The sequence below is a fragment of the Gymnogyps californianus genome, chromosome 2 (assembly GCF_018139145.2).
Source record: "Gymnogyps californianus isolate 813 chromosome 2, ASM1813914v2, whole genome shotgun sequence".
Lineage (NCBI taxonomy): Eukaryota > Metazoa > Chordata > Aves > Accipitriformes > Cathartidae > Gymnogyps > Gymnogyps californianus.
The window spans coordinates 128,657,924-128,684,542 of NC_059472.1; the positions used below are offsets into that span (position 1 = coordinate 128,657,924).

Consider the following 26,619-nt stretch of genomic DNA (forward strand, 5'->3'; position numbering starts at 1 on the left):
TTTCTACGATGAGTTTTTCTACAAGCTGGGGGAAGAAGCTTCATTCAAGAAGGGCTTAGGTGTCAGCCATTACACCCAGAGGTACACTCATACCTTAAAAAAAGCAAACTTTCCAGAGACTTCTTTTCCAACCAAACAGAACTGGTATGTCCTGGAGCCTTCTAAAACTCCGTACTGCAGCAGGGCTACGGAGATTTCCTGTCCCGGCTCTTGCTGGCCATTGCCGCTTTCGAGGATGTGGCACGTGCAAGCACAAGCTGGCCGGGCTATCTCAGCACCAGCAAGGGATACAGGTTCACGTGAGTAACTCTGTACAGCTCTGTCAGAGGCCAACAGATTCTTAACGCCTTTACACTCAGTGCTTTTAACTCAGGTCTGAATAAGATTATGAAAAATTGTTGTTTACTGTCAACACAGCTGACTTAACCACATAAAAGGTTTGGTTTTTTTTTTCTTTTAACAAGAAGTGGCAAGAGAAGGAAGTCACAACACAGCAACTCTACTTCTATAAAAATAATAATTTATTATATAGAACTGGGGAAGGCAGTGTGTTGACTCATTAGCACAACAATTTGGAGCAGATTCAGAAGTTGTGGCCTGAATTATTATTTATTGTATACTGACCTGGCATTGCTGCACAACTAATTCTCTACAACTGCTGAATCAGGCACTGAAAGTCTTTTAAAAGCTGACTGACAAAACAAGTGTATAAAGTGAAAATACGCTGCTACTCATAAGAAGTAAGCAAACCATCAAAACAACAGAACAGTTAATGTTTTTAATATAAAATCACTTTTTCCCCCCAAAGCAGCAGCACTGTATTACAAGTGTATTATAGTTAAATCAAAGGAACACCATCATGATTGAGGACATCTTCATGTATGAAGTAAAATCTTCCAAATAATTCATAGTCCATTTCTGTACATTTTAACTTATCAAAATCAACAAATAATGTATTTTCTGTTCAGCAGGTGTCACTACCACCATTTCTCAAAGAAAACACAGTTTCTAGGAACACCAATGTTAGACAGTAGTTTGGAGATAGATTCTATCATTGGAGGTGGACCGCAGATGTACCATAAAGTATCCTTAGATACATGTTTTTCTAGATCCTTTTCAGATATTCTTCCCTCTGACAACGAAAAAAGTAGGAAATGAGAACAGAAATGTTAATCATGAAGTAATTTCAAAAAGAATGACTGGTTAGGGGTATTTCAAGCACTCATTTCTTAAAAATGCCAGGCCTGTTTAAGGATAATAGGTACCACAATTTGAGGCTTCCAAAACCATTTGTTCTTCTGGGGATTTAGATCAGTACTTCCAGTTGGAATGCATAGGATATTAAGTCACTGAAAAGGAACATGGCTTACATACAACTAAAAATCCCACATTCAGATGAAAAAAAAAAAGGTAAGTATCTCTAACACAAATACAACAGAAATGGAAACATGATGAAGTATCTCTTACAAGCAGTCAGCTTATCCTTCATCAGTCCCACCTTAAGCAAAGTAAATACTTTGCTTAATAGTTTCGGGAATAAAGTTTGCAGTGGGAAACACCAGTATGAAGTTTAGAATTAACAGAGGTTTACTAGAAATAAAAACTGCAGAGGGAAAATTTTTCTCCAAAGTGTAATACATACAGTGAAATTATTTAGGTTTAACTCACATCTCATTTTGACTCTTTAAATGTAAAAAACCCTAAATTATGCATATAACTTCATCCTCTAGGATGTAATCCAACTTAGACTTTAGATATCATCTCTGTACATTGCCGTTATATTTACCTGTAACATGTGGCTCAAGTTCTTTACAGATCTGTGAACTCTGTTGGGTCACGTGGAAACGACATGTGATCTTTCCAGGAAATGCATTCATCAAACCAAGAATATTTTTCTGTAATGATGTTAAACACACTTGCTTATACCACAGGCCATTAAATCAAAGCAGATGTATGCATACAGTCCCAGAACACAAGTGATTATTACCGAGTACCAAGACTCTTGCATTTCAGCGCTGAGAACTTGATGGGCTTGATTTCACAGGGCTGACCTGCACATGTACACAGAATTTCCATACCTGGAATGTGAATACACTACCAGCTATGTTGTTCGTGCTTTTCTGCTTTTTTACAATAGGTTGCAATTTGTAAGATTTGGACCTAAGAACCAGTTATGTCCTTTCCTGATTTCTTCCCCATATAAATTCTCACAATTTCCTCCTTCCACTTCTATATGCATTTTCCATTTAAAAAAAAACGCTGCAGTATGTATTTACCATTTGTTAGGAACTTTTTGAGTCTCGTCTGCTTTGTCTGGTGTCCTGGTTTCGGCTGGGACAGAGTTAACTCTCTTCTTAGTAGCTGGTACAGTGCTGTGTTTTGGATTTAGTGTGAGAATGATGTTGATAACACTCTGATGTTTTAGTTGTTGCTAAGTAGCGCTTATCTTCAGCCAAGGACTTTTCAGTTTCCCGTGCTCTGCCAGCAGGCAGGTGTGCAAGAAGCTGGGAGGGAGCAGAGCCGGGGCAGCTGACCTGAACTAGCCAAAGGGGTATTCCATACCATGGAACGTCATGCCCAGTATATAAACAGGGGGGAGTTGGCCGGGAGGCGCGGATCGCGGTTCGGGAACTAACTGAGCATTGGTCAGCGGGTGGTGAGCAATTGCATTGTGCATCACTGTTTTTTTTTCCTTCCCCCCCCCCTTCTTTTTGTTGCATTCCTTTTCATTACTATTATTATTATATTTCATTATTACTATTGTTAGTATTATATTTTACTTTAGTTATTAAACTGGTCTTATCTCAACCCACGAGTTTTACTTTTTTTTCCTTTGCTTTCCTCCTCCTCACGCCACTGGGAGGGGGAGGGGGAAGCGGCTGCGTGGTGCTGAGTTGCTGACTGGGGTTAAACCACGACATCTGGTAAGATTACTAGACCCTTTACTCTCTCGTGTTCTCCAAGTAAAACGAACTACAGTATAATCCTATTGCTATTTTTACCAGAGAAGAAACTCTGTAATTTTCAGTTCCCTAAGTCACAACTGTGACAGTTACCACCAAAAACCCAGCGGCTTCAGTTCATATCATAGTAAAAAAAAAAAAAAAGGCATCTGTCCAATGCTGTAGTTAGTTCTGAAACTAACATTTAGTTACTGTACACTATTTGGGATTTTCACTGCTGGAACAGACACTGGAAATTCTTTCTTAAAATATTCTGAAATAAAAATAATTTCTACTCTGTGAACAGGTAAATTAGTTCATTTTGTTACGTTTGCTTACTAACTAGTTACTACACTGAACAGTCTGCCATGGGTTGCTTAACAAAAAACCCCAGACAGATTCTACTTCATAGACAAATCTGTTTCCGATTCCCTAAAAAGACATGGAATGAAGAGCAGCACAGATAGACACCGGTGTCCACTGTTCCACTAGTGCCTCTAACATTGGCCTGCTTTCACTGTTCTGGACGTGACTCTAAAATTCTGTCCCCTTCATATTGAAGCCACGTACAATTTGATAGCACTTTTGAAACTAATCACGTCCTGTTGAGTTGAAGTCCTAGGACCAAGCCAGAAAGCATGCCTAAGGTAGGACTTCTTAACCTGCTTAAATAATCCTGCAGTCATTCACAACACCTACTTGTAACCTGTGACTCTGTAATTCAGTGACACGGACAGAAAGTGGCAAATATCATACATGTGACATCAACCACCGAAGTACTATTTTCTAGTATCCTAAGACAAGAGACAGGCTCTCTTTAACTGAATGAAGGAGAGTTTCAACAGCTCAGCAGGCTCTTTGCAGCCTAGTGAGTTAGTGTACAAAATGAAGCAGACAGCTGAGCAATATAGACCTAAGGGAAAAGACCTGTCCCCAGTGTCCCAGCCACAATAAGGAAATAAGGATCACACTCAGTCCTCATGAAATCAGGAAAACCCAGCTAACCGGCATCTGGAAGTAGCAAAGTTAGTATGCTATCTTTTGTAATTCTAACACTGTATGCTTCTACCATTTTAAATAACAAGGTTTTCAAAAGCAGTCCATCTGCCTGTGAAATGAGAGCACATCCAAAATGAGTAATAGGCCATTTACATTAGCGTCGCCCTTCGTCCCTGTCAGCCTATACACAGCTCCTTCTTCAGGGAACAGGTCCTCCAAACCGTGAGTGACAACCTAGCAGTTCCGCATGGAGATCTGTACAGATGTATCTCACAACAGTGTAAAGACTCTAATGATCCTATTTCCTCAATCCTCTGCACAGAGGTAAAGAATTTTCACATACATGTTCTGGATTTGAGGGACACGTCAAGAATGAAGGGAAGGATATATTTTAAGCGCTGCAACTTATCATTGTGTTCTTTTCTGTCCCAGAAGCTCTAATGCAAAAGCTCTGCTGTCATAACACTGCTGAAGTGAAACTCAGGAAATGCTAGCTCCTGCACTGAAAAAAATTGTGTATGCTTAGAACAGACTGGGAGATTAGTAGTTGGCCAACTGGAAGAGTAGATGATAGGTTCCAGTTTATTATTCCGCTTCTAGCAACAAACGAATGACTTCTCAAAGGAAGCAAACATCTTCCTATCTAGAAATATGGCAGAAGTACAGAAGAAAAACTAGAGACGGATGCTATACACAATTTCTGGAATCACGACAGATTTTCACCTTTATCTGACAATCAAAAGCTTTCAATACTTCAAAGAAACCTAAATCATTAGGGATGCTTCTTTACAGAAGCTGTGCTCATCTGACCCTAAAATGTTATCAGTGACCCTTAATGGCTGAGTGTGACAACTGATCTTTAACTGCTAAGTAAATGTTGATGAAGTACTATACAAGCCATTTTACAACTGGTTATAAATCCTTCATTCACACACTAGTACCCAATAATAACTAATGCATTATCAATAAAGCTCCCCTATTATTTTAGAAAGTATTTCCTTTGCTAGCAAAGTATTGCTCTTGCTAGTCTTTAAATTCAACACAGTCTATACTGAGACTATGTGGTTACAGTATTGTAGCATATAGCATTATGCATACTATTAGCGTGTACATATGCATATATATTATAGTATATATAATCTTTAGTATACTGTGGTGCTCTTATGAGATTATAGTAAAATGTAGACATTTAGGGCTAACTGACTTACCAGTGAAGTCAATGAGACCAGGTATGTCCAGTAACAGCCTTAATTTGTACACTGGCATAAGTAATTAACAAAACACCCATCAGATTTGAGGCAAGAAGTGACTTTTGTCTCTGTTTGTACAGTGCCTGACACAGAGAGGCTCTCTGGAATTTGGCAACAGAATGATACACACACTGATAGCTGAATATCTGAGATCTATTTTTTAAAAAAACTTTTTATTTACCTTAAATAAGAGTTCGCTTGTATTTTTTGCACTGTAGTACAGCTTCACTGTTCCCATTTTGTATCCATTTCCTTTACCCTCTTGGTATCCATGAAGATCTGCTATATGCAGCAGTATAGAAAACAATGGGTTAATTCCAACACCCCCTGCTATCAGCACTAGTTTTACAGGGGAGTCACCAGGCTGAGGATCAAAGAAGAAATCACCTCCCACTCGCAGAGCCACTTCTGAGTCAAGAGTACACTAGGATGGAAAAGAAGATACTTAATTTCAAAACTAAAAGCAAAAGTTGAAATATTATTCTTCTTGCACCACAATCACAAGACTTGCTGGGCTGTGATTTTTTATTTTTATTGACCAGTGAGGGAAAACTGAAGTACTTTAAAATAAACGCACAGTTGCCAGCTATCTGAAGTAATCTGTTTCAGTGTCTCTAGGGATCTAGTTCTACCTTCAGAAGTTTCAGTCTTCTGACAAGGCAGGATGGTGACTCCCCCTTCCCACCCCCATAAGAGTCGAAAGAGGAATGATTCATGCAAGAGTTTTTCAACAGCAGTATGTGGTTGTGAAGATCACACTTTTACCCAAACCCAGTCTCATGTCAAAAAAGGCCTTGCTATGAGGTCACAGAAGGAAGTCAGAATGAGTTGCACAGACGCAGAAGGTTTTTCCATCCCCATTCCTAAAAAATAAAAAACACCCAGAAGTGAAGCAAGTATCCACAAGAATATTTCTTGCAGAACCACTTCTGCATTTGCAACTTCAGAGTTGCAGAAGAAGAAAAATCAGGGGAAAATCTCTCTTTCTCTCCCTTGTACATAAGAAATTACTTCTTAGAGAAACTTGCCAAAGCATGTTTTTTTGATATATGGAAAACTAAAGTTATAACAAAAAAAACATTTGGGTCAATGTCTTCTTGGTAAGCCAGCACTGCATCCCGGTATGAAGGGTGAAACTGCAGTACAGAGAAGTCGGGTGAGTTCTCCCACATCACTGCAAGCTAACAGAACAAACAGGAGCAGAAAACAGAACTCATTTCAGGCCATATATAGGGATTAAAAAACAAAATAAAGAGGACAGGGAAACCAAGGAAGGTGGGAAAGGATGAGAGAAAAAAGTAAAGCTGCAAGAACTGCTGAAAAATTAGCAGTTAATCACTTACAGAATAAAAACACTTCCTCCAAAAAAATCCTTTTGATATCAGGAAACAGTAATTGAAACAAAAGGATTTTCATTAATGACAACTGTATCGTAAGCAAAGGTCTAAACACGTAACAATTCCACCAGGAGGAAGAAGGAGGCCCTTGGATGCAGGTACTGCACAGAACACAGAGGTTCCTAAAGTAGTGAGTATGACCATTAAAAAAAAAGTTTCTTGCCTTTCTTAATTATTGCATAAAGTATTATCTCTCAATGACAGTGTAAGACAATCAGCATTCATTAGCTGAAACTAAATTCTCTCTCCCTTTTCAATGTACGCTGCCAGGCTTTCCCACCATGTTTTACTCTGTTTTAGAGATGCATGAATCCAGAAGTGTTCCAGATTCATGTGGCAGAAGGAGGACATAGAATATGGTACCCTTTGTGGAAATAAGCATTTTTAGGGAGAAACCACCTCACTATTGTCTAATCTGCCTCCTTAACCAGCTATAGCTCATCGAGATCAGACACAGGACACAGGAAGAATCTCTCTTAACCAGCAGTCTCCCACATATTTCAGTGCTTTAGCCATGGCAATGATAACAGTAAGTCAGTATTCAAGAAAAAACAATAAAATTCTGGAGTAATACGGTGAGAAAGTGGTGTCCCTTGGCCTAGTTTGTAAATACAGCATTGAAACAGCTTAGGCAGAGAAGTGAAGCAATCAATATATTACATGTACATTTTTCTAAAGAAAAGGCTATCTTTTCCTAAAGCTATAAAGTACACTGTGCTAAAATTTATGATTTTATATACAGTAATATTAAAAAATAAATACCTCTAAAAAAACCAGACACAGTGAATAAATGAGTACTAACTATTCCTATAACATCTTGTACCCTGAGATATCAACTTCCTTTAGAAGTAACTTTTAAACAATTAAGTACCAGAGTTTTTTCACCATATATACAACCTTTTCAAATTCTAGGTTGCTATCTTTTTCTTCTTCTTTCCTAAGGAAAAGCATGCACTTTTGTTTAGAGACTCCATATATACCCTGGAGGTTCTCCACAGCATCAGGTTTGACCTATCTTACTTGCTAACTAAAGATTTTCCTATAGATACAACCAGAAAACTCAGCAACAGCAAACTGATTTACGACATCAAAAATCCTAAAAGAGTCTCCAGAGACTGGGAAGTATGAAGTTAGGCCTTCATATTCTCTAAGAGCAATACCAAAAAACAGACAATCCTCTTGGGCGTTATGGGGTCTGCTGGCACGTGCACTACAAGTTCTACACAACATCTCAAAAGGGTTATTTAGTTTATGTTCCAGTGGAGATAACTTGATATGACACCAATTAAAATACCATGGATGGTCACATGCTAACTACTAGATTAGCACCACTTTGCATATTCTCAATTCTAGTAAATTTGCATCAATCTTTACTGTAACTCTGCCGGCCACTGAACAAAACTGCAGTATTCGTAAACCTAGAAGAATCTGTCAATTTAAACTTTGCAGTCACATTTAAGAAATACAAATGCCAGGCAGAAAACCGTAAATAGGACAGATCACAGGGGGTTATGAAAAGAACAAAAGTTGATAGGACAGATCATCTATGAAATATGATCAGCAGCAGAACTAGGACTCTTCTGACTATAACTAAATGGGGTAAACAGATGAACAAAACACTGCAAGAGGCCAGTGTCAGACTTTACTTTTAATATAGCAAAAAATCAAGCCTTGGGTTATGTCAATATTACAAAAATATTGCATATTTAAAAGAATACTACAGAAAGTATTCTGTTGTTTTATCATTTCAGAAAAACTGATCTAAATATCTCCCTTTGCTCCCCCTTAATAATCTATATTTGTATTTATCTGACAACGATTCACAGTTTGTATTTGTAGAAATGGCCAGGACTGATGGCAAGTTATCAGATGTAACTTTGTAATGCGTAACACAGCTTGTTCTCAGGGACACAAGTTAGAACAGAGGTTTTTCAACATTTTTCAGTTCATTAATTCCAAAGGAGTGAGAACCCTTATATGTACTAACTACAGTATCACTGTAAGTCCACCAAGCACAAGTGGAGTCAAAAGATCACAATAACCATATTACCACATAAACATTCAATTTCAGTCCCTTACTGAACAAGAGGTTTTAAGATTTACACTGTATTAAAAATGGTTGAACAAGCCAACAGGAGTTTTGCAGTCAATAGCAAAAAGTGGTCCGAAATCACACACACCACCCCCTCCACCCCCCCAAAAAAGAAAAAAAAAAAGCGCCAAATCTCACAGTTAATCTCATTTACCTCAGTGTGAATCCACTGAGCAGGAGGATGAACACTGTGCTTTACTGCCAGCTCTAATATTCCTTCTCGTTCCAACAGGCCAGGGCTTGAACATATTGAGAATCCCCCAACTACAGATACACCAGGAATAAAGAAATCAACCCTAAAAATAAACCAGAAACAAAAGTTTAAATAAAAGCCAACACATGGGAAACAATAACCAAAACAAAATGGCTGCCTTTGTTTCAATTATCTTTCCTTTACAAAGACATCTTCATTTCCATAACACAACTTTTCCAAAAAAGTACTTAATCTTGAGTAACGCCATTTCCTTAGAATTATTTTCATCTAGAATCATATCATCACCTTTGTTAAACTAGCAGGTTTTTAATGCTTTTAGCATTAGATGCCACATCTCACAACAGAATAAAATTCTAAGTGTTTAAATAAATTATTTGCATATTAAAACAAAAACACAATATGGTCTGATAGAGTGGCTTAAATCCCACTCTTTTTGGTCCCTTTGATGGGCTCTTCAATTTTCAAACATAAGAAGATTGGGAAACTAATTTTAGGGAAATGACTTTAGAGTAAACACTTTTTTCCTTGGGAAGATGAAATACCTGAAGTAAAATCACAGACTAAAAAATTTCTCATGTGAAAAATCAGTTACTAGAAGCAGAATTGCTTTACCTACTGAACTGCAATGCCCTCTGGTGGCAGATATCTCTTTCTAGTCGACAGGAAATTGAACTGGACTATTACTACAAATTTTTTTTTAAAGTAAACCACGCATGGGTTTCTACAGATTAGAAGGTAACATATGGCTAAACTTTTGCAACACCAGGAATTAGGGAGTATGGAAGGTAAGCCTGGACTACACATGAGCTATAATTCATTTTCATAAAAGTAAGGCTTTGATATTCCAAATAGTACCAGAAAAAGTTAGAAGTTGGTTTATGATCTAACATCTAAACTCCTCTGTGTTGTGTGAATCTTTAAATACTTCAATTTTCTACAGCACATAACAAAATCCCTGTATTTCAAAAAAACCCTAATATTTAAAACTAATTGTGCTGCTGCACTTAGGAAACAACCACACTGGTAAGCAATGCCAAGTACTACAGAATCATTACTCAATTCAAGCCTGAGTTAGGCTGGCTCACTGTTAGTTCAATGAGAATGCAACACGAAATACAGACTGGCTTCCACTGCACAGATATTTTCTTTAAACAGCAAGGCTGTATTCTTCACGGAGATCACAAATTCTTGAGGGAGGAGAGAAGCACTTTGAATAATTCACTACTTTTTACAGAAAAAACCTTGCTTGCTTACTCCCCACAAAGCTTCACCCTTTGAAGAAAAATATCCTCTCTTTCTCTTGAAAAATGCACAAAGTGTGATATATACAATACTATAGTGATATAATTTTTAACTTTATGCTGATAAACTTGATGGTGTATAAAGGTATCTGACTGCAAATGAAAGGTCAACAACCAAGAAAAGTTGCAAAGGCTTATTTCGCTGTCCTCGGCTTCTGCAGCCCCACTGACCATGGGGCTCAGCTTTCCTGGCAGTAAGGATCTAAGAGATTAGAATGGATGACTCGTGTATTGCAGCATTTATTGTATCACAGAACACCTCAAGATGCTACTAAAGCTCTTTACCACCCTCTGGTGGAAAACAGTCTTACTACTTACATTAACAAAAAAAAAAAAAAGAAATTAAGTTTACGCTGTAAAGTAACAATTTACATTAAAGTCAAAATGTTCTCCTTGACATATAAGGGAAATCTTATTCGTGCCTGGTGGGGAAACATACATACAAAGCCAAATATTGCTGTAAAACCTAAATCAAACGTAGTTTTTACCCTTCTAAAGTACTAATGTAGGCATACGTTTCTTTCTGTATTAGTATTTCTTTCCCAATTACATAATTATGAGAGATTTCAGGGCATAGTATACTATATTATAGTGGACTAGCTTGTATTTCTAATGGCTTGTCTCATCTTAGCTTTGTGTAGGAAGGATAAGAGGACTCCTGAAGAAATGCTATCTGTGACAGCTTAAGCGAAAAGAGTAGTTGTAGGGAGAAAAAGAAAAAAAGGAACTATATAAACCCACAACAAGGAGAGGCACAAAAAGATGTAAAACAGAGATTTTATGGTGGTTTTTCATTTCCCTCCTTTTAAAGGCTACCTAAGCCAAATCTTTAAGAAAAGAACAACAATTAGCAATTGCTGGAGGAAGAGATCAGAAACATTAAAACCATAAAGCTACTTCTTCAAAGTATTTATAACATGCATATACCTCAATTCATGTTTTAGTAAATCAAAACTGGTAACAGCAACAAGTCTCTTTGTTGTTACTTAAAGTCAGATAAAGACCAATATCTGCCAGCACGGTTGCAAAACATTCACTTTTGCTTCTGAAAAACTTGATAATTAGAACACTTTCAAAAAACATATACATTTTAGTGACAATCTTTGGCTGTAAGATCTTACTATAGCAAATTCTAACAAGTTAGCCTTTTCTTCTCAGGAAATTGTGGCCTGGTGTTTTGTACTGCTCATCAAAAAATGCAACCACATTTTATAGCTACAAGTATAGAAAAGTTGTTGTATACCTTACAATAGCATTAGAATACTTTCAAGGAAGAAGAAAATGAAAAAGAGTAATTATAATTAAAGCTTTCAGTTTTCAGCATGATAATTTCTAAAACATTTTTGGAGGGTAAATGCACTTTCCAAGTACTAGTAAGCAAAAATTTAATATGAGTCACTGCACATGTGCAGAAACTGCAGCAAATTACTCCACAAACAAATTATTGCAATCAACATCTTGTGTTCGGGTTCTAAATTTAAAAGCCAGCATATTAACACTACATGAGTAACATATGCTGTTAATACCCTAGCAGCTATACTTTGATTCCAGCAAAACCACTTTCAGATGGCCTAAGCCAATAAAAAGTTGAAGAACATTTAAATGTCCAATGCCAAAAGCAACTACTCATAGTTTTAAATTAATTTCTAAGAGAAAAAAAAAAAGTGATTGAGTGGGAGTATTTTTAACAAGGAAGGAAGACAAACATGAAAATCCACTATTTCCCTGGGAAAAAAGCTGTAAGGTTGCATAAACAAACAGCTAATTGTTTCAAAGGCTTAATAATTCCAGGTTTCGTGTTTTCAAGTTTGCCTATATATTTATATATTAATCTGACCTAACGGGCTTAATTTTCAGAGTGGAAACTTCTAGGGGAAGAAATAAAAGTTAACAGGCAATTCAGATTTAATTATAAACCAAAACTAACTTGCAAATCAGCAGTCTTGGCTCTGCTGTAAAAATAACTAGTAAATAAAGACAGTAAAGACAGCTTGCAGAATAAAGTGCAGTGTACTTCAAAGTACTCTTGAAGAAACAATGTAACATACATAAACCAGAGGAAAATACCGAAACAATCAAACTGAACATGTAAAGAACATAAATTTTTGCCCTTTTAAAATCAGTATTAGCATATTTAATAATGGCTATTTTAAAATTATGCCAAATATCAGCTATTTGACAGAGCACCCAATAATAAAACATCGTATTATACAAATTAATGATTTTTTCCAAGGCTCAAGTATCAGAGGCCTTTTAACATTTTGTTATAGTGGACTTCTGCTAGTCATTTTCCCCTCAAATATTGGAAGATCTTACCACTGTCCTGCTTTGAAAGTAAAATCTTTATTTGCGACAGCCAAACGAAGTCTTTTGACTCTATCCGATTCATTGGTCATTCCACACACTTTTGCTTGGGAAATTATCTAACAAAAGGAAAATAAGCCATTGTGTTATGTAGATATCATTTGCAGCAAAAGTACTCAAGAATCTGTGTATGAGACACCTATCACTTCGCATGTTATCTGCAGCATTTCATTACCTAAAGCACCAATATTTTTTCACTGGGGCAGAGAAACAAAAATGGATTCATTTACGTAGTCACTGAATGCAGAAATGGTTTTCTACTTACAGTCCACCACGTCTGTCACTTTTGTCAGCGTTATTCTAAGATTATACACAAACTTATTTTATTTCAGTTGAAGAGAACATAACGATAAAGAGAAGCGATTGCTAGTTACCACTTTTCAGATTCTTTTGACATCTATACAAGGCAAACAATCCTCTACCTTCCAGCAACAAAGTAAAAAGATCTCCGATATAAAGACTGATAAAGGAAGCTCGTAAAAGATCAGCTGCTACTGAAGTCCCAGGGAGAATTCTGGATCTGTATCTAGTTTTAGCTAAGTAATTAAATGCATTACTGAAAGATTATGCATTAATGCATAATGCATTAATGAAAGAAAACCAACAAGCCTTGTGTTATTGCTTTTAGACACATACCCATTTGACCACATATGTGATCCATGAACATGGGGAAACTGCAACACAAGCATTCATTGCTAGTTAACAGAAGGGTTTTGTTTGGCAACCAGATGGGATGTAAGAGCCATAGTTGATACCGCTTTTAAAGCGATTAAAAAAAAAAAAAATACGAAAAATAATGCTTTTCTAAATGAAAAGCAGATTTTGCAACAGGACCATTGGGGAGGAGCTCCCCACTTAAAACTCTTTGATGCCCATCAGTACAACATGGATTTTCATCCCTGTCGTGGTTTAACCCCAGCCGACAGCTAAGCACCACGCAGCCGCTTGCTCACTGCCCCCCACCCCTGGGATGGGGGAGAGAATCAGGAAAAAAAACTCGTGAGTTGAGATAAAGACAGTTTAATAGGACAGAAAGGAATGAAAAACAATGATAATGATAATAATAATAATATGACAATAGCAATACTAAAAGAATTAAACTATACAAAGTAAGTGGTGCACAATGCAATTGCTCACCACTCGTTGACCGATGCCCAGTTAGTTCCCGAGCCGCGATCCCCCTCCCAGTTAACTCCCCCAGTTTATATACTGGGCATGATGTCATATGGTATGGAATAGCTCTTTGGCCAGTTTGGTCAGCTGTCCTGGCGGTGTCCCTCCCAGCTTCTGTGCCCTCCAGCCTTCTTGCTGGCTGGGCACGAGAAGCTGAAAATCCTTGACTTAGTATAAACACTACTTAGCAACAACTAAAAACATCGGTGTTTATCAACATTCTTTTCCTACTAAATCCAAAACACAGCACTATACCAGCTACTAGGAAGAAAATTAACTCTGTCCTAGCCGAAACCAGGACAATCCCCTCCCCTCCCTGCCCTTCCTCTTCAGGTATTTTTGAGTTATAATTACTAACCTTTTTCCTCTACAAAGAAAGTAATGCCCTAAATATTTTCTACACAGGCCAATATACAGATTTTACTCTGTTAAAAAATGCTGATGTCATTCACCACACTAGGAAATACTAATGATACCACCAAAACTTTACCATTTCTCATTTGTATAAGATCAAACAGATTAAAAAAAAAATTAAACTTTAAGCAACTATGCTCTAATTTAAAACACATGGCAGGAAATTAATTTATTCATAAAGCAACATCTGAACACGTCCACTGTCCCATTAAACAGCAGGACATTTGCCAATTTAAAATCAAGTAGCATACATTTCTTTTCCACTTTAACAGACAGTATTAAATGAGGAATGCAATCACTCTAAGTTAACACGAGAAATGTCAGACACATGACTTAAATGGTTGTTCTGATGTAGAAACCTTAAGTGCAGGAAATGGACATTAAGTTTGGATCTTCTTCATTCCCTTCTTTACTCTTCAGTACACTCCCTAATTTGTTCTTTGGCTGATACATTTGACAGAGCACTGGAAATTTAATTCTTTATCAGTATAAAGTTATTACAAAAACTGATTGAGTCAGGGTGATCAAAGACATTCAACCAGTATTTTGGACCATCACAAGAGTATCCAACCGGCCCAGAGCAAGGCTGCAGCAAGAGGCAGGAGGACACAGGACTCCAGACTTTGCCGTTGTATTTCAAGGAAGTGTTAGGCACTTTTTCTTGCCCTGGTCCTTCCCATTACCACTCTTCAACAGGCGATATTGTGTAGCATGCACACTAATGCAACACAGACCCATGATTCTTTCATCTTTCTACAGGACTGAAATGGCCAAATAAGGCAATACAGACTGAGGGAAGCCAACTGCTGATTATAAAGAATTTAAAACCAAGCAGAGGATTTAAAATAAACTGATTTTAAAGTGGTCAGAAATAAAGTAACAAAGAATAAATCAAGCATTAAAAAAAGGAAACAGCATAATCCTCTGATATGCAGAGAATTTGCGGTAGCAAGAACTGAGCCCTGCTCTTTCACCTATCCCATTACAGCTTCCTTCTCTTCCTCAGGCCTTACACAGTTCCCTGTACCACCTCAGAGCTTCCGATACCTCATAAGGATCCATTTCCATGTATTTTCCAGCTACCCAGCATTTATGTTGAGCAGAAAAAGTAAGCAAGCCAAGCAATCAGAAATATCCAAGATAAAAAAACCACGGTTGCAAAACTCAAAAGTGCAATCATTTTTTCCATGTCGGAAGCAAACAAGAATGTGCATCTGCCTCTACACTCATTTTCTCCGTGTACTGAGTTAATTTGGCATAAATCGGATCCACCTGAGCAGCTGTATGTCCACAAGCAATGCTAATCTGTACTCAAGTAAGAGCTGACATTAGGTGCGAGTAGCTGAGGCACTGCTCTGAGACACGCAGTTCCCAAAGCTGGCTTACACCCTGACAGCTCTGGTAACAGGCAGAACGAGGCTGCATTTGTCTCATCCATCTACAGCCTATGTCACAAGAGCTGCTGAATCTTCAGGTTTGGGGGTTACCTATATATCCCCTCCACCCAGCTTCCTTTCGAGAAGAATTCACTTGGCCTGTGACTTATTCACAACTATAGTCAGGGAAAAACCTAGCAGAGAAGGGCTTAATTATGTACGCATAGGCACATTAACGTGTAGTGCGTTTGAGAACATAGTTTGTCCTGCTGTGTGACACATGCAAGACTGGCCTGTCATGAATGGCTACTCAAGACTGAGAGAAGCTAACTAAACAGTGGAGAAAAACTGGGCACCGTTTCCCGGCTCCTGGGAATTAAAGATGGGATTTTTCAGTCAAAAAAGTGCCCTACTTCTCCTGAAAAGTCTAAGAAAAATGCAGAATTGTTTCACTAGTGAAACATTTTTGAGAAATGAAGACATATTCTCCCAGTATTTAAAAATTTCAAAACATCTACTTTAGCTAATTACAGAAAGGAAATACCTATATGAAATACAAGAGTATGTTCACCTCTGAACATTATGAAAAAGAATGCTTACTGCACAAAACTGAGATCCAGAATAAGCATTTCTGGATTTTGATAGAGAACAATGCTCGATCTTCTTTGTACTTGTGAATTAAAATAGATACAAACTAAGATCCTTTTTACAACTGTCTATCATCTCTCCCTTCAAAATGTCTACACTGTTTATCTTACTTCCTATGTTATAAAAGGACATTTTCCACATTTTTTTTAATCTCAAATTTGAACCAGAATTGTAGAAATCCATAAAAATCTGAGAAGCCTGTGTAGAGATGATGGGTATCGGTGTGCTTTCATTGCTTATCATAATCCATACTTGACCAGAATTCTATTAAATTTCTTGTCCAACATAAAATAAACAGTATCACGTCACCAACAATTTTTATAACTCATTACATTTCACCCATTGACCACAAAATACACTTACTTTGTAACAGTATCAAATATGAAAAATGAGGAGAAAAAGTAGTAAAACAGACTCCAGCAGAACACAAAATGAAGCCTAAGAATCAAATACAATTATCCAGTTTCTTCACACCAAAAAAAAAAAAATTACTTACATCCTAAAGAACAGAACACTAACCTCCTGGCGAAAATTATTTGCTGTCCTCTCTAGATGATCCATTTTCCTTTTTGATTTTATTGTGCTGCAACAAAAAGCAAACAAAGATAATTGTCATTTTGACAGCTGTGCTACTGTCCCTTATTGATATGAATTTCTATTAACATAACAATTTACCAGTGTAATCCAGACTACAAATTACATAAGTCTAAGTAAGAATTAAATATAAATATATAATTGGGAGTTAAATAAGTATTTATAGGTCTGTAATAATTTGTCAGCTTCATTTTGACAGTGTTACCATGGCATTCTCTTGAAACAAGAAGTTTTTGTATGTGGATAACCTACCCATTCACTGTGCAGTAACAAAAAGCAGAGTGCCTCAACACCACCAATGCAGAATGAGTGGGAAAAATTCTGCTAGCACCTCTCAGTAATTGAGGGACAGTAAAACCCACATAAATAGTAGCATGAGCCATGATGACTGGGCCGTCTTCAGAATCACCAGCTCCTGAAAAATCCATATAAATATGTTAAATAAAATACTCACTGTTTGACATGGCTTGTTTTCACCCTTTATTTCCATTAAATCAGAAAGGCCAAAGCTCAGCTGGAGCTAAAACTAGCAATAGACATATAGGGTAACAAGAAGGAATTTTAGAAGTACGAAAGTATCATAAAGAAGTTAAGTGAAAATGTGCATCCATCGATTGAAGGGGAAGACAACCTTGTCGCAGATGATATGGAAAAGGCTGAAGTACTCAACACCTTTTTTTGCCTCAGTCTTCACAGGCAAAGCCTGCAGCCAGACCTCTGCTTGTACCAGTAGTGTTTGGGAAGGACAGGGCTAAGTATGAGCGGGGCCAGCAACTGCTTAGAGAAGCTGGATGTATTCAAATGCACAGAGCCAGATGGGTTACACTCAAGGTTGCTAAGAGACACAGCTGACATGCTTGTGAGGCAACTGTCTATTACCTATGAAAAACAGTTATGAGAGAAAGTCTCTAACTGACTGGAAAAAGACTAATGCATGGTCATCTTTAAGAGAGGCAAGAAGCAGTGCCTACGTCCAGTCAGCACCACCTCAGTCTCTGGAAAAATGCTCAGAGCTTGTCCCCGTAGCTGTGTAAAAGCTAAGAAAGTAATCAAGGAGATTTAACACAGATTTACCAAGGGCAAATTATGTTTGATAAATCTGAACACCTACTGCGATGAAACGCCTGGTCACGCAGCTAAGGGGACAGCAGTGGGTACACCTTGACTGTCCTGTGGCTTTTGACACCATCTCCCATAACATACACATTAGGAAGCTGAGGCCAGATGGACTAGTGGAGTGGTTGAAAACTGGCTGGGCAGACAGAATTGAAGACTTGATGGCTTCAAGTTGCTTCAGTTGCTGGCTAGTAACAGTAACAGTACCCTGGGGTTGATATTGGGGCTGATATAGTTCAATAAATTTATCAATAACTTGGATGATGAGACAGAATGTACCATCAGCAAACTTGTGGATGATACTAAATTAGAGGGATGGTTGACATGCTGAATGGTAGAGCTTCACTTCAAAGGGGCACTGAGAAACTGCAGGACTGGAAAACAGAAACCTGATGAACTTAAAGAAGTACAAAGGTCTACACCTAAGACTGGCTTAACCCAGTGCTAGCAACTGTCCTGGTCCAAGCAGGAGCTTTGACTAGATGACCCTCAGAAGTCCCTTCCAGCCAACGTATCTGTGATTCTAAATGCTCAAACAATATTTATGTTTGAAAGAAGATCAAACACTGAATATGCATTCCCTTTCTATTGGTAAAGAATGGTTCTGGTTGGAAAATTTTATAAACATTAAATAAAACTGTTTGTTTACAGGTTTATTTAAAAACACGTAAATCCCTCATATTTCCATATATCCTACATAATACTTACATCTCTAAACAGTTAAGGAAGTAGCAGACACTTACATGCACTACAGTGGAAACATGGTGTGAAGCTTCAAAACTGCATACTCAAACGGAGCTATGACAGAGAAAGATAAACTGACATGTATAATATTCAAAATAAGACAGAAATACCCTTCATTTACAAAGTGTAGGAACAGGTTCATAGTGAGCCAAAAGATATTTCTCATTGCTTGTAAATCTGCCTTTGTTTTTCCTAAAATGGATTAGTATAATTCTCTATCATATTATCATCACCTATCAAATTATATTATTTCTACGATGCAGTCCATTGCTTCTTTAAAGCATTCTTAATCTTTTACTTCCATTTAAATCTCCTTTCCTGCATTCTTTTAAAGCATGTAATTTATTTGCAAAATGTTTTTGTTTTTCATTTTTAATCCTTTGAAATGGCAACAATCCAGCTTGTTTAACTAATCAGGCCTGTACTCTCTAGGCTTTCACTAACAGCTGCCTTGGCTGGTCACTTAGTAATTTGTCCTGTTTGTAATCTTGTACAAATGGGAGGCAGAGCTTTCATAAATTAGGCTGCTCAGAAATGGAATACATTTACTGTAACTACTCAAAATGCCCACTTTTAAGCATAAGAAATACTTCCTGCAGCTTTTAACTGTCTGTAATTTTTAATAGCTTTTTGGCATTTAATTCCACAGCAGCTTGCAACTTTTCAAAGTGGAATTATTTAAAACTCTTCCACCACCAGTGAGCAAAATTACTTTGAAATTTTTTGCCACAGCACATTCAGAGTACTCTATTTAAACAAAATACTTTAGCACTTTCTACATGCAAATTTGTAGAAGCTATTGATAACAAAACTATTAACAATCTTAAAGTATTTTAGCAAGACAAAGTACACATCTAACGAAGAAGTCACATTCCTCTACCTCAGCATGTTCAGTCTGTAAACCCAGAGTGCTCAAAAAATCGTTGAGTTACTTGAAGTCATGAGATCATTTTATGATCTGGAGTCTTTTAGATAGCATATCTTGGTTATATCTATCTACAGCTCCTTTTTTTAGGCTTCTTGCTTTTTGATTCATGTTTTCAAGCTTTTCACTCTACCACATTAACTAATTCAAAGTAAAAATGAAGGATGTTTGAAAGTGGACATTCTTATGTAAGCTGTTTATGCCAATAGCTGTGACTTTAATTAAATCACCACATCAAAATGAACCACATAAAGTCCGACGCTTTGCTTCAGAGGCCAAGGACTGAGAATAAAGATTTATTCTTTTTTTGTATTTTTTTAAAAATCATCTCACATCCTTCAAAACCCTTTCTGCAATTAATTGCTACTAAACACAGCAACATGTGCTGGTAAAATAAGTGGCCTAACTTTAAAATCCAATACAAAGATTCTCGATTGTTTATTTTACGTATCTGGTTTAATTCTGCTGCTAAGGCTGGCAGTCACTTAAAGCCAGCCTCATTCTCATTTTCACTGCTACCACTTTAGGAAGCAAATATGTTCAGTTCTACACGTGAAAATGTAAAAAACCAACCAACCAACCAAAAGTTCAGTATCTATACATAATACTGAAAACAAAGTAACTGTCAGCCTTACTTTATTGTAGCAGCTACAACTCTGAAGTCAGAGCTGAAAGATCCTACTGATACAGGCTATTTTGAGACTGAGACTCTACCCTAAATTAAAAATAATTCTTGAACGGTAGTTCAAGATACTTGTTCCATGTACACTATCATCAATCACTTTCCAATCCTGAAAGTCACAACGAAAATCAGTTGTAATTTTTACTCTGTAACTAATAAATTCCGAAATCTCTTTTAATGAGTCCTGGTTCTCCTCTACCATATACAAGTCTGAGTCATGCCTTTACAAAACGTGAACAGCCTCTCCCCCATCTGTCATCTCTGCAACTTTTTTGGCTCATCCAGCTCTTTGGCAATTCCCTGCCCTCCAAGAAGCGCAGTGCTTCAGCCTCCCAAGCTCCTGTCTGGTAGGATATTGTCCTTTTTTTTGTATTCTCTTCCTACCCATGCCCTTACAGAAATAGCCACTCCAAATACTTCCTTTCTTCCTTTGCTCCACAGAGAGAAATGAGTGTTACTTTTGTATATGACTCCTTCCTCTCCTCACTCAAAATCAAGCAATTCATTCATTCTCCTTACCCTCTGACCCACTGGCCCTGGGTTAATATCGCTCGAGATCTACAACTGCATCTCTTCTTTTCCTCAATCCTACATCAGTATCTGAGGGGAGAGAGTTACTTTTAGTTAACCTGTACCACACTGAAGAGCAAATTACTACGTAAGTTAATGCAAGAGAGTGTTGAGGGGGAAGCAAGGATACTTAAGGAAGCAGGATAGGAAATCTTTTACCAAAAGCATACATACAGATCGGTAAGAGATACCCCTCTAAACAAACTGTCCCTCCTGCAAAAATCATCACCGAAAAAAGCTTTTCCCCATGACCTAGGATTAAGGAGCACACGGGGGTGGGGGAGGGGGCAGGGGTGGGGGGGGTGGGGGGGGGGGGGGGGGGTGTGAGTGAGTGAGTAGCACGGGAGTAGCCGGCGCTTGGCTGAAGCGGGGCAGCGTTAAGGAGGCCGGACGGCTGCCGTCCCTGCCTGCCCTCCCGCCTCGGCCCGGGAGGAGCGGGAACGACAAGGTCGCGGCAGTACTCTGCCGCCCCCCTCAGCCACCACGGATCACTGCGCCGCGCCGCCTGTGAGGCTGAAGGGAGGGAGGTCAGGACGGGGAACCGGCAGGAGCGGAGGGCACCTGCCGGAGAGGGCGGCCGCGCCGTCGAACCCCTGAGCGGCCCGGCCACCGCTCCCAACCGACGTGCGGGGCTCCCGCCGTGAGGAGGGGGCAAACCGGGGGGGTCTCCCGCGGCCCCGCGGCCCCGCCCCCACACCTCCTCGCGCTCTCACGCGCTGGCGCTGGCCCTCGCCCTCCTCTCTCCCCCCGCCCCACTCCCCAACGGTCCCCCGGGGCGCGCGCCCCGCTCCCCACCCGCCCCCTCCGGCTCCGCCGCCGCCCCCCTACCCGCCGCCGCATCACGTGGCGAGAGACGCTCTCGCCCCGCCCCCGTCTCGTCACGCGACGGGGTGCGCGCGCGGCCGCCGCGCGTGCGCTTCTGCGTCCCTTCCGCCTCGTCCCATCGCTCCCCGCGGCGCCATGTCGGTCTTCCACGATGAGGTGGAGATCGAGGACTTCGAGTACGACGAGGAGACCGAGACCTACAGCTACCCGTGCCCCTGCGGGGACCGCTTCCTCATCACGCGGGTAACGGCGGCCGGGCAGGGACGTGGCGGGGGTGGAGGGGGGAGAGAAACAGCCTTAGGCCGCGGTCCCGCCTCCGCCGGCCGCGGGTGTCTGTGGGTCGGGCAGGCGGCGCGCCGGTGACTGCTTTCGCGGGGCTTTTTGCAGGAGGACCTGGAGAACGGTGAGGACGTGGCCACCTGCCCCAGCTGCTCCCTGATCCTGCGCGTTATTTACGACCAGGTGGGTGCGGGGGGAGGGCTCTCGGACACGGTTGCGGCCTACTTCCCCCGGCGCCTTGTCGGCCAAGTCGAGTTTCGGTTCGCCATCCCCTGAGTAAGGCGCGGTGGCAGCTTTTGAAAGTTCCTGGTAAACATGGGATAGGGTTGTGTGAGCTAGTGGCCCTTTTGTTTGTGACTGCGGTTCCTGCCTCATCTCTTGTTTTTCTGGTCTCCTTCTCCTGCCGTGTTTGGGCTTTAAAACATGGCTGCTTGGGTGAGCGTGGGGTGGAACACGGACAAAACAATCTCGGTGATGTTAAGATCTATTTCTGACTCTAGAAGCCCTGTCAGCTAGCCTCGTAGTTTTTCTTATCTAGCAGGCATGTTATGGCTTTAATGTTTTGGGAGACAAATTCATAACAGTTATGCCCGGGCTAGAAAACAAAATGATTATCTGGTGGTTTTTGAGGGAAAGGAGGTCCAAAAATAATGAAAATCAACTAAAACTCTGTTTGCTGTCTTTAGGAGCAGTTCATGCGTGATGAAGTCATTGCAGAACCTTTGACAAACAAGGAGTTGATTAAGTGCTGATGAATACATCATGAACTGTTGCTGCTTTAGAATAAGAAAGTATGGGGATGGCAACTGCAGAAAGAGACATAGTCCTCGTCCTGGAAGTGCTCGCTGCTGTGAGACAGAAGTGCAATAACTGGCTGTCTTCATAATTTGAATGAGAATTTGCTGGGACATCAAACACATGAGTGGGTTTTGTTCAAAAGGGTTATACATTTTTAAAAATATATAAGCTGACATATGTATTCCAGAAGTCTTGAGGATTATGATCCTAGTTGACAGCAAGTCAATATACAGAAGAAGTGTGCGGAGTTGTGAAATTATAACATTTATCTAGCAGCGGCTTCTTAGCCTATGGAGAAAAGCAGGCTTTGTGTGGGCATATACCAGTGCGAAATGGCATAGAGAGCTAAAATGTTGGGAGATAAAATTTAGAAGTCCATAGGACATGATGCCATACAGAATTACAGTTTTGACACGGCGTGATATCACCGAGGATGTGAGCTTGTGTACTTCCAGCCTGTACTGAATATGGGGAAAAATAAGAGACCCAGAACCACCGCTGTTGGTAAACTGTTTTTACTACTGTAAGCACAAAGAAGGTGCAGTTGTATTTATATCTGCAGTGGGGGCAACACCTGAGTTGGGGCAAATTTGTTTCTTAAATTGCAGTTGCTTTGAAACAGCTTTGGTAGCTGTTATCAAATGACTCTCTGACATAATAGTGATATACTTTTGTGGGTGTTGTGTGAAATGAAACAAAAGGAGTCAAACTTTTTTTACCCCTGCAAAGCTAGTAATGTGCAAATGGACCTGAACTTGAAGTGGATTGTAGTTTACCCATATTTTCTCAACAACTTTGTGATTTGACTGTTGCAGCAAATATAAAATGGGCTGCAGTTCTTTGTGCCATTTGTAGTAGTACATTTGCTGAATTTCTCAGTCTTCCTTTGTTAGGTTCTGTCGTTTCCTGGACAGGAGATACATACGTGTCACTTAATTGAATAAAAGGAATTTTTTAGGGTAGAAAAGAGTTGGAAGAATATGCTGCAAAGTACATTGATTCCAAGACTACTACTTGTATTACAAGCCACTGCATTTAAATATTTATTTAAAATTATGGTCATTCATGTGTTTTCGTAGGATTTGACATCTATGAAGTTAAATTTGGGGGAAGATACTTGTGCAGCATTTATATAGCTATTTTGCTCCAGGCACTAAAGATAACCAAGTCTTACTGAATTCTTGCGTTTAAATATTTTTGTTCTTACAACATTCTGTGAATGTTGAAGATGAACAGTCTAATTATTTTTCAAAAAAAAAAAAAAGGGGGGGGGGGGAGAAAACAACTCTCTCCAGTTAGAAGTTTTGAATGCAGTATGCACAACCCAAAGTATTTTCATGCCTAAACCAGAAGGTGGCACTCATGTTACTTCGATATCTGTGCTTCAAAAAAAAGCAAGATGTGGTACTTTGGTTAGCTATATCTTATCAAATATTTATTTTGACTATTTAAATAAAGATATTTAAGACTCCACCAGTGGTTATAATGGGCCATTGCTTATTCTGTGTGTGCACCAGCCACAATGATTTCCAGAGGTGTTGAGTTGCTGCTGTGGTAATGATACTGGAATTTCTTCAGGTTAGTTAATAAAAAGCATTTCAGCCTATCAATAGATGCTATAAAGCAAGTTTACAGGAACCCTATTTAAGCTCCTATTCAAATTTCTACTGCGTAAATATCTTAAGGATTTTTCCACAAGTATTCTACATAAAACTAAGTAGAGTAAGTTTCAAATGGAACACCAGGGAATGTGTACTGTGATGTAATTACATCAAAGTAAATTGCCAGGTGTAGAATCTCTAAAGGTGCATAGATTTTACAGAAGTAATTTGACCGTATTTCATTTTATAATGAAGCTAAGGCACTGTCATAAAGACTTCTATGAAACTTGCGTAGAGAATTATTTATACGCCAGGTAGTTGAATTCCTACATGGTTGTAAAAAGTGGTTATCAATTGAATTTTACTTGGCATGTGCTAATACAAGCTTTGAAGTGATTCTCTGTAGTGTTCCCTGCTCATCTAAAATACAGGTAATAGCTCTTTTAACAGTAATTTTAGCAAAATTAATTACTTCATTACATCGGTTGGGACTGTCAGTGCTTAAGGTTTCGTGATGAGCATATTCTTACTAAGTATGAATAGGATCCAAGTTGCGTAATGCAATTTATATGCACATTAAAATTATTTGGTTACGTAGTATATATCAAAGCTTTAATGAAGTATGTGTTACGTTTGCTTTTCTGGAGCTTTTTTACAGCATAACAACAGTAAAGTGTTGTGGCTGACTTTGTTAGAAAAGGGTGTGGCCGCATTTGCCCACGTAAATTGCTCTCAACTCAGTCTCATTGCAGCGTCTTGAGGATCTCAAGACAGTAGTTGCTGTCCCCAAAAAAAGGAGGCAAAACAAGGATGGATGTCATGTATCTATCTTTTTGTTGCCCTTTGGGAATCTGAGAGAGATGTTTAAAAACTGTTCAGCTGTTTTGTTGCTTTCCCTTCCCCTGCTCTGCAGAGAGGAGTGGAGTTCTGTAGCAACAGAGTTCGTCCTTCGTGAAAGCTCAGTGATGATGAAGCCAAAGAGCTGCCCGCTTTTGTGTTTTGTTAACTTGTAAGAAGCTTTTGACTCCAGTGATTGCAGTCAGCTTTTTAAAAATTCTTCCGTGCTGTGTAATTCCAAAACACCAGTCAGGGCAATCTGAGTAACCCATCAGAAATGTTCCTCTTCAGGAATTCAGTCACAAGGTTTCTCCACAGCACCACAGGCTCTTGCGCAGCATGCAGGCCCCTTATGCGTTGATTGTTTATTACATGTTCTTAGAAACCAATGGTTCACTTGCCTTCTAAAAAGGCAGTTGTGTAGGACACAAAGAAGTCTTTTGCTTGCTGTTTGTCTCTGACAAGCAGATTGATTGATTATGTATTTGATTAGGTCCTTGACTCTGCACAGAGGAGTCTAATGTGATGAAAACAGCGTCATGTGAACGTTAATGGAGTAAGTCGTATTTACTAGAGATTAGAGAGGGTGGAACAACTTAGGATCAATTTCAGATATTCAAGCTCTGAAATTGCTAACACTGTTAAACACCACTGAACTCCCATATGATACTGAAAACAAGCAAGATACTGTTGCCACAATTTTATGGGAAGAAATGGAAGATAATTTGCTCTTCATTAAACTAAAGAGGCTCAGCTTCTCTGAGCCGTCAGATTCTTGTTTGCATTTCAAAGAAACTTGCTGAGAAGGTCATGTACTTTTGGCTGATTGTGCCTGTATATCAGTGGCATACATGATTAGTTTTGAATAGTTGCTCTAGAAGTCCGTGACAGAGACCCTGGACCTCCAAGAGCTGAGGTCATTAGGCCACCAATTTCAGCTCTTGCACTTGTTCCATTTGTCTGTATGTTGGGGAAGTTGTAATGTCGTAAATGACCCTTATGTAAACACCTTGACATTTCTTCCCTCCATCACAATTTTAAATTTTGATTCTCAGCACAAGTCAAAAAAAAGACATCCTTTGCAGAACATGAGTTTAGTAAAGATCATTACATAGATTACCAAGTCTATCTACCAAGAAGCAGATACTGATTAATTTCAAATAAACCGTCAAAATTTCAGTTAAGGAAGTAAACTGACAGCTACGTGTTGTCACTAAGAAAAACAGTTTCCACCTATCCCATTTCCGTCTCTATTCCAGTTTAATGTTCAAATCAGGCTAACTGTAGGGATAGGTATTTGTTACACTGAAAACTTCTTGAAATGTTTTTACAAATAGGATTTATCGAGATATTTAGTGTAGTAACGAATGTTTGCCATGATTTTCTCCTAGCACAGTTCCTTGTGGATTGTTTTCTCTTTATATTTAGTTAGGACATGGCTTTGATCGTGCTTCATGGTTACTTAAAATGCTAATTTC

At 39.0% G+C, this 26,619-nt stretch overlaps 2 protein-coding genes across 4 annotated transcripts; one reads left to right on the forward strand and one right to left on the reverse strand.

Moving 5' to 3' along the window:
• Positions 1–764: 764 nt before the first annotated feature.
• Positions 765–20,871, reverse strand: OXNAD1 (oxidoreductase NAD binding domain containing 1). Of its 2 annotated transcripts, XM_050891993.1 has the most exons (10): positions 20,751–20,871; positions 18,624–18,678; positions 17,017–17,179; positions 16,690–16,753; positions 12,512–12,618; positions 8,835–8,976; positions 5,579–5,615; positions 5,373–5,470; positions 1,787–1,895; positions 765–1,132 (listed from the first exon to the last, which is right to left on the reverse strand). In XM_050891993.1, exons 3-10 carry the CDS (start codon positions 17,145–17,147, stop codon positions 978–980), a joined length of 843 nt encoding a protein of 280 aa, XP_050747950.1. In that variant the 5' UTR covers positions 17,148–17,179; positions 18,624–18,678; positions 20,751–20,871; the 3' UTR covers positions 765–977. The 2 variants fall into 2 exon arrangements, with proteins under 2 accessions (XP_050747950.1, XP_050747949.1); XM_050891992.1 differs by having other exon boundaries at positions 5,373–5,615.
• Positions 20,872–21,761: 890 nt separating this feature from the next.
• DPH3 (diphthamide biosynthesis 3) lies at positions 21,762–23,967 on the forward strand. Of its 2 annotated transcripts, XM_050891554.1 has the most exons (3): positions 21,762–21,869; positions 22,014–22,088; positions 22,592–23,967. In XM_050891554.1, exons 1-3 carry the CDS (start codon positions 21,762–21,764, stop codon positions 22,655–22,657), a joined length of 249 nt encoding a protein of 82 aa, XP_050747511.1. In that variant the 3' UTR covers positions 22,658–23,967. The 2 variants fall into 2 exon arrangements, with proteins under 2 accessions (XP_050747511.1, XP_050747512.1); XM_050891555.1 differs by lacking the exon at positions 22,014–22,088.
• Positions 23,968–26,619: the final 2,652 nt, after the last annotated feature.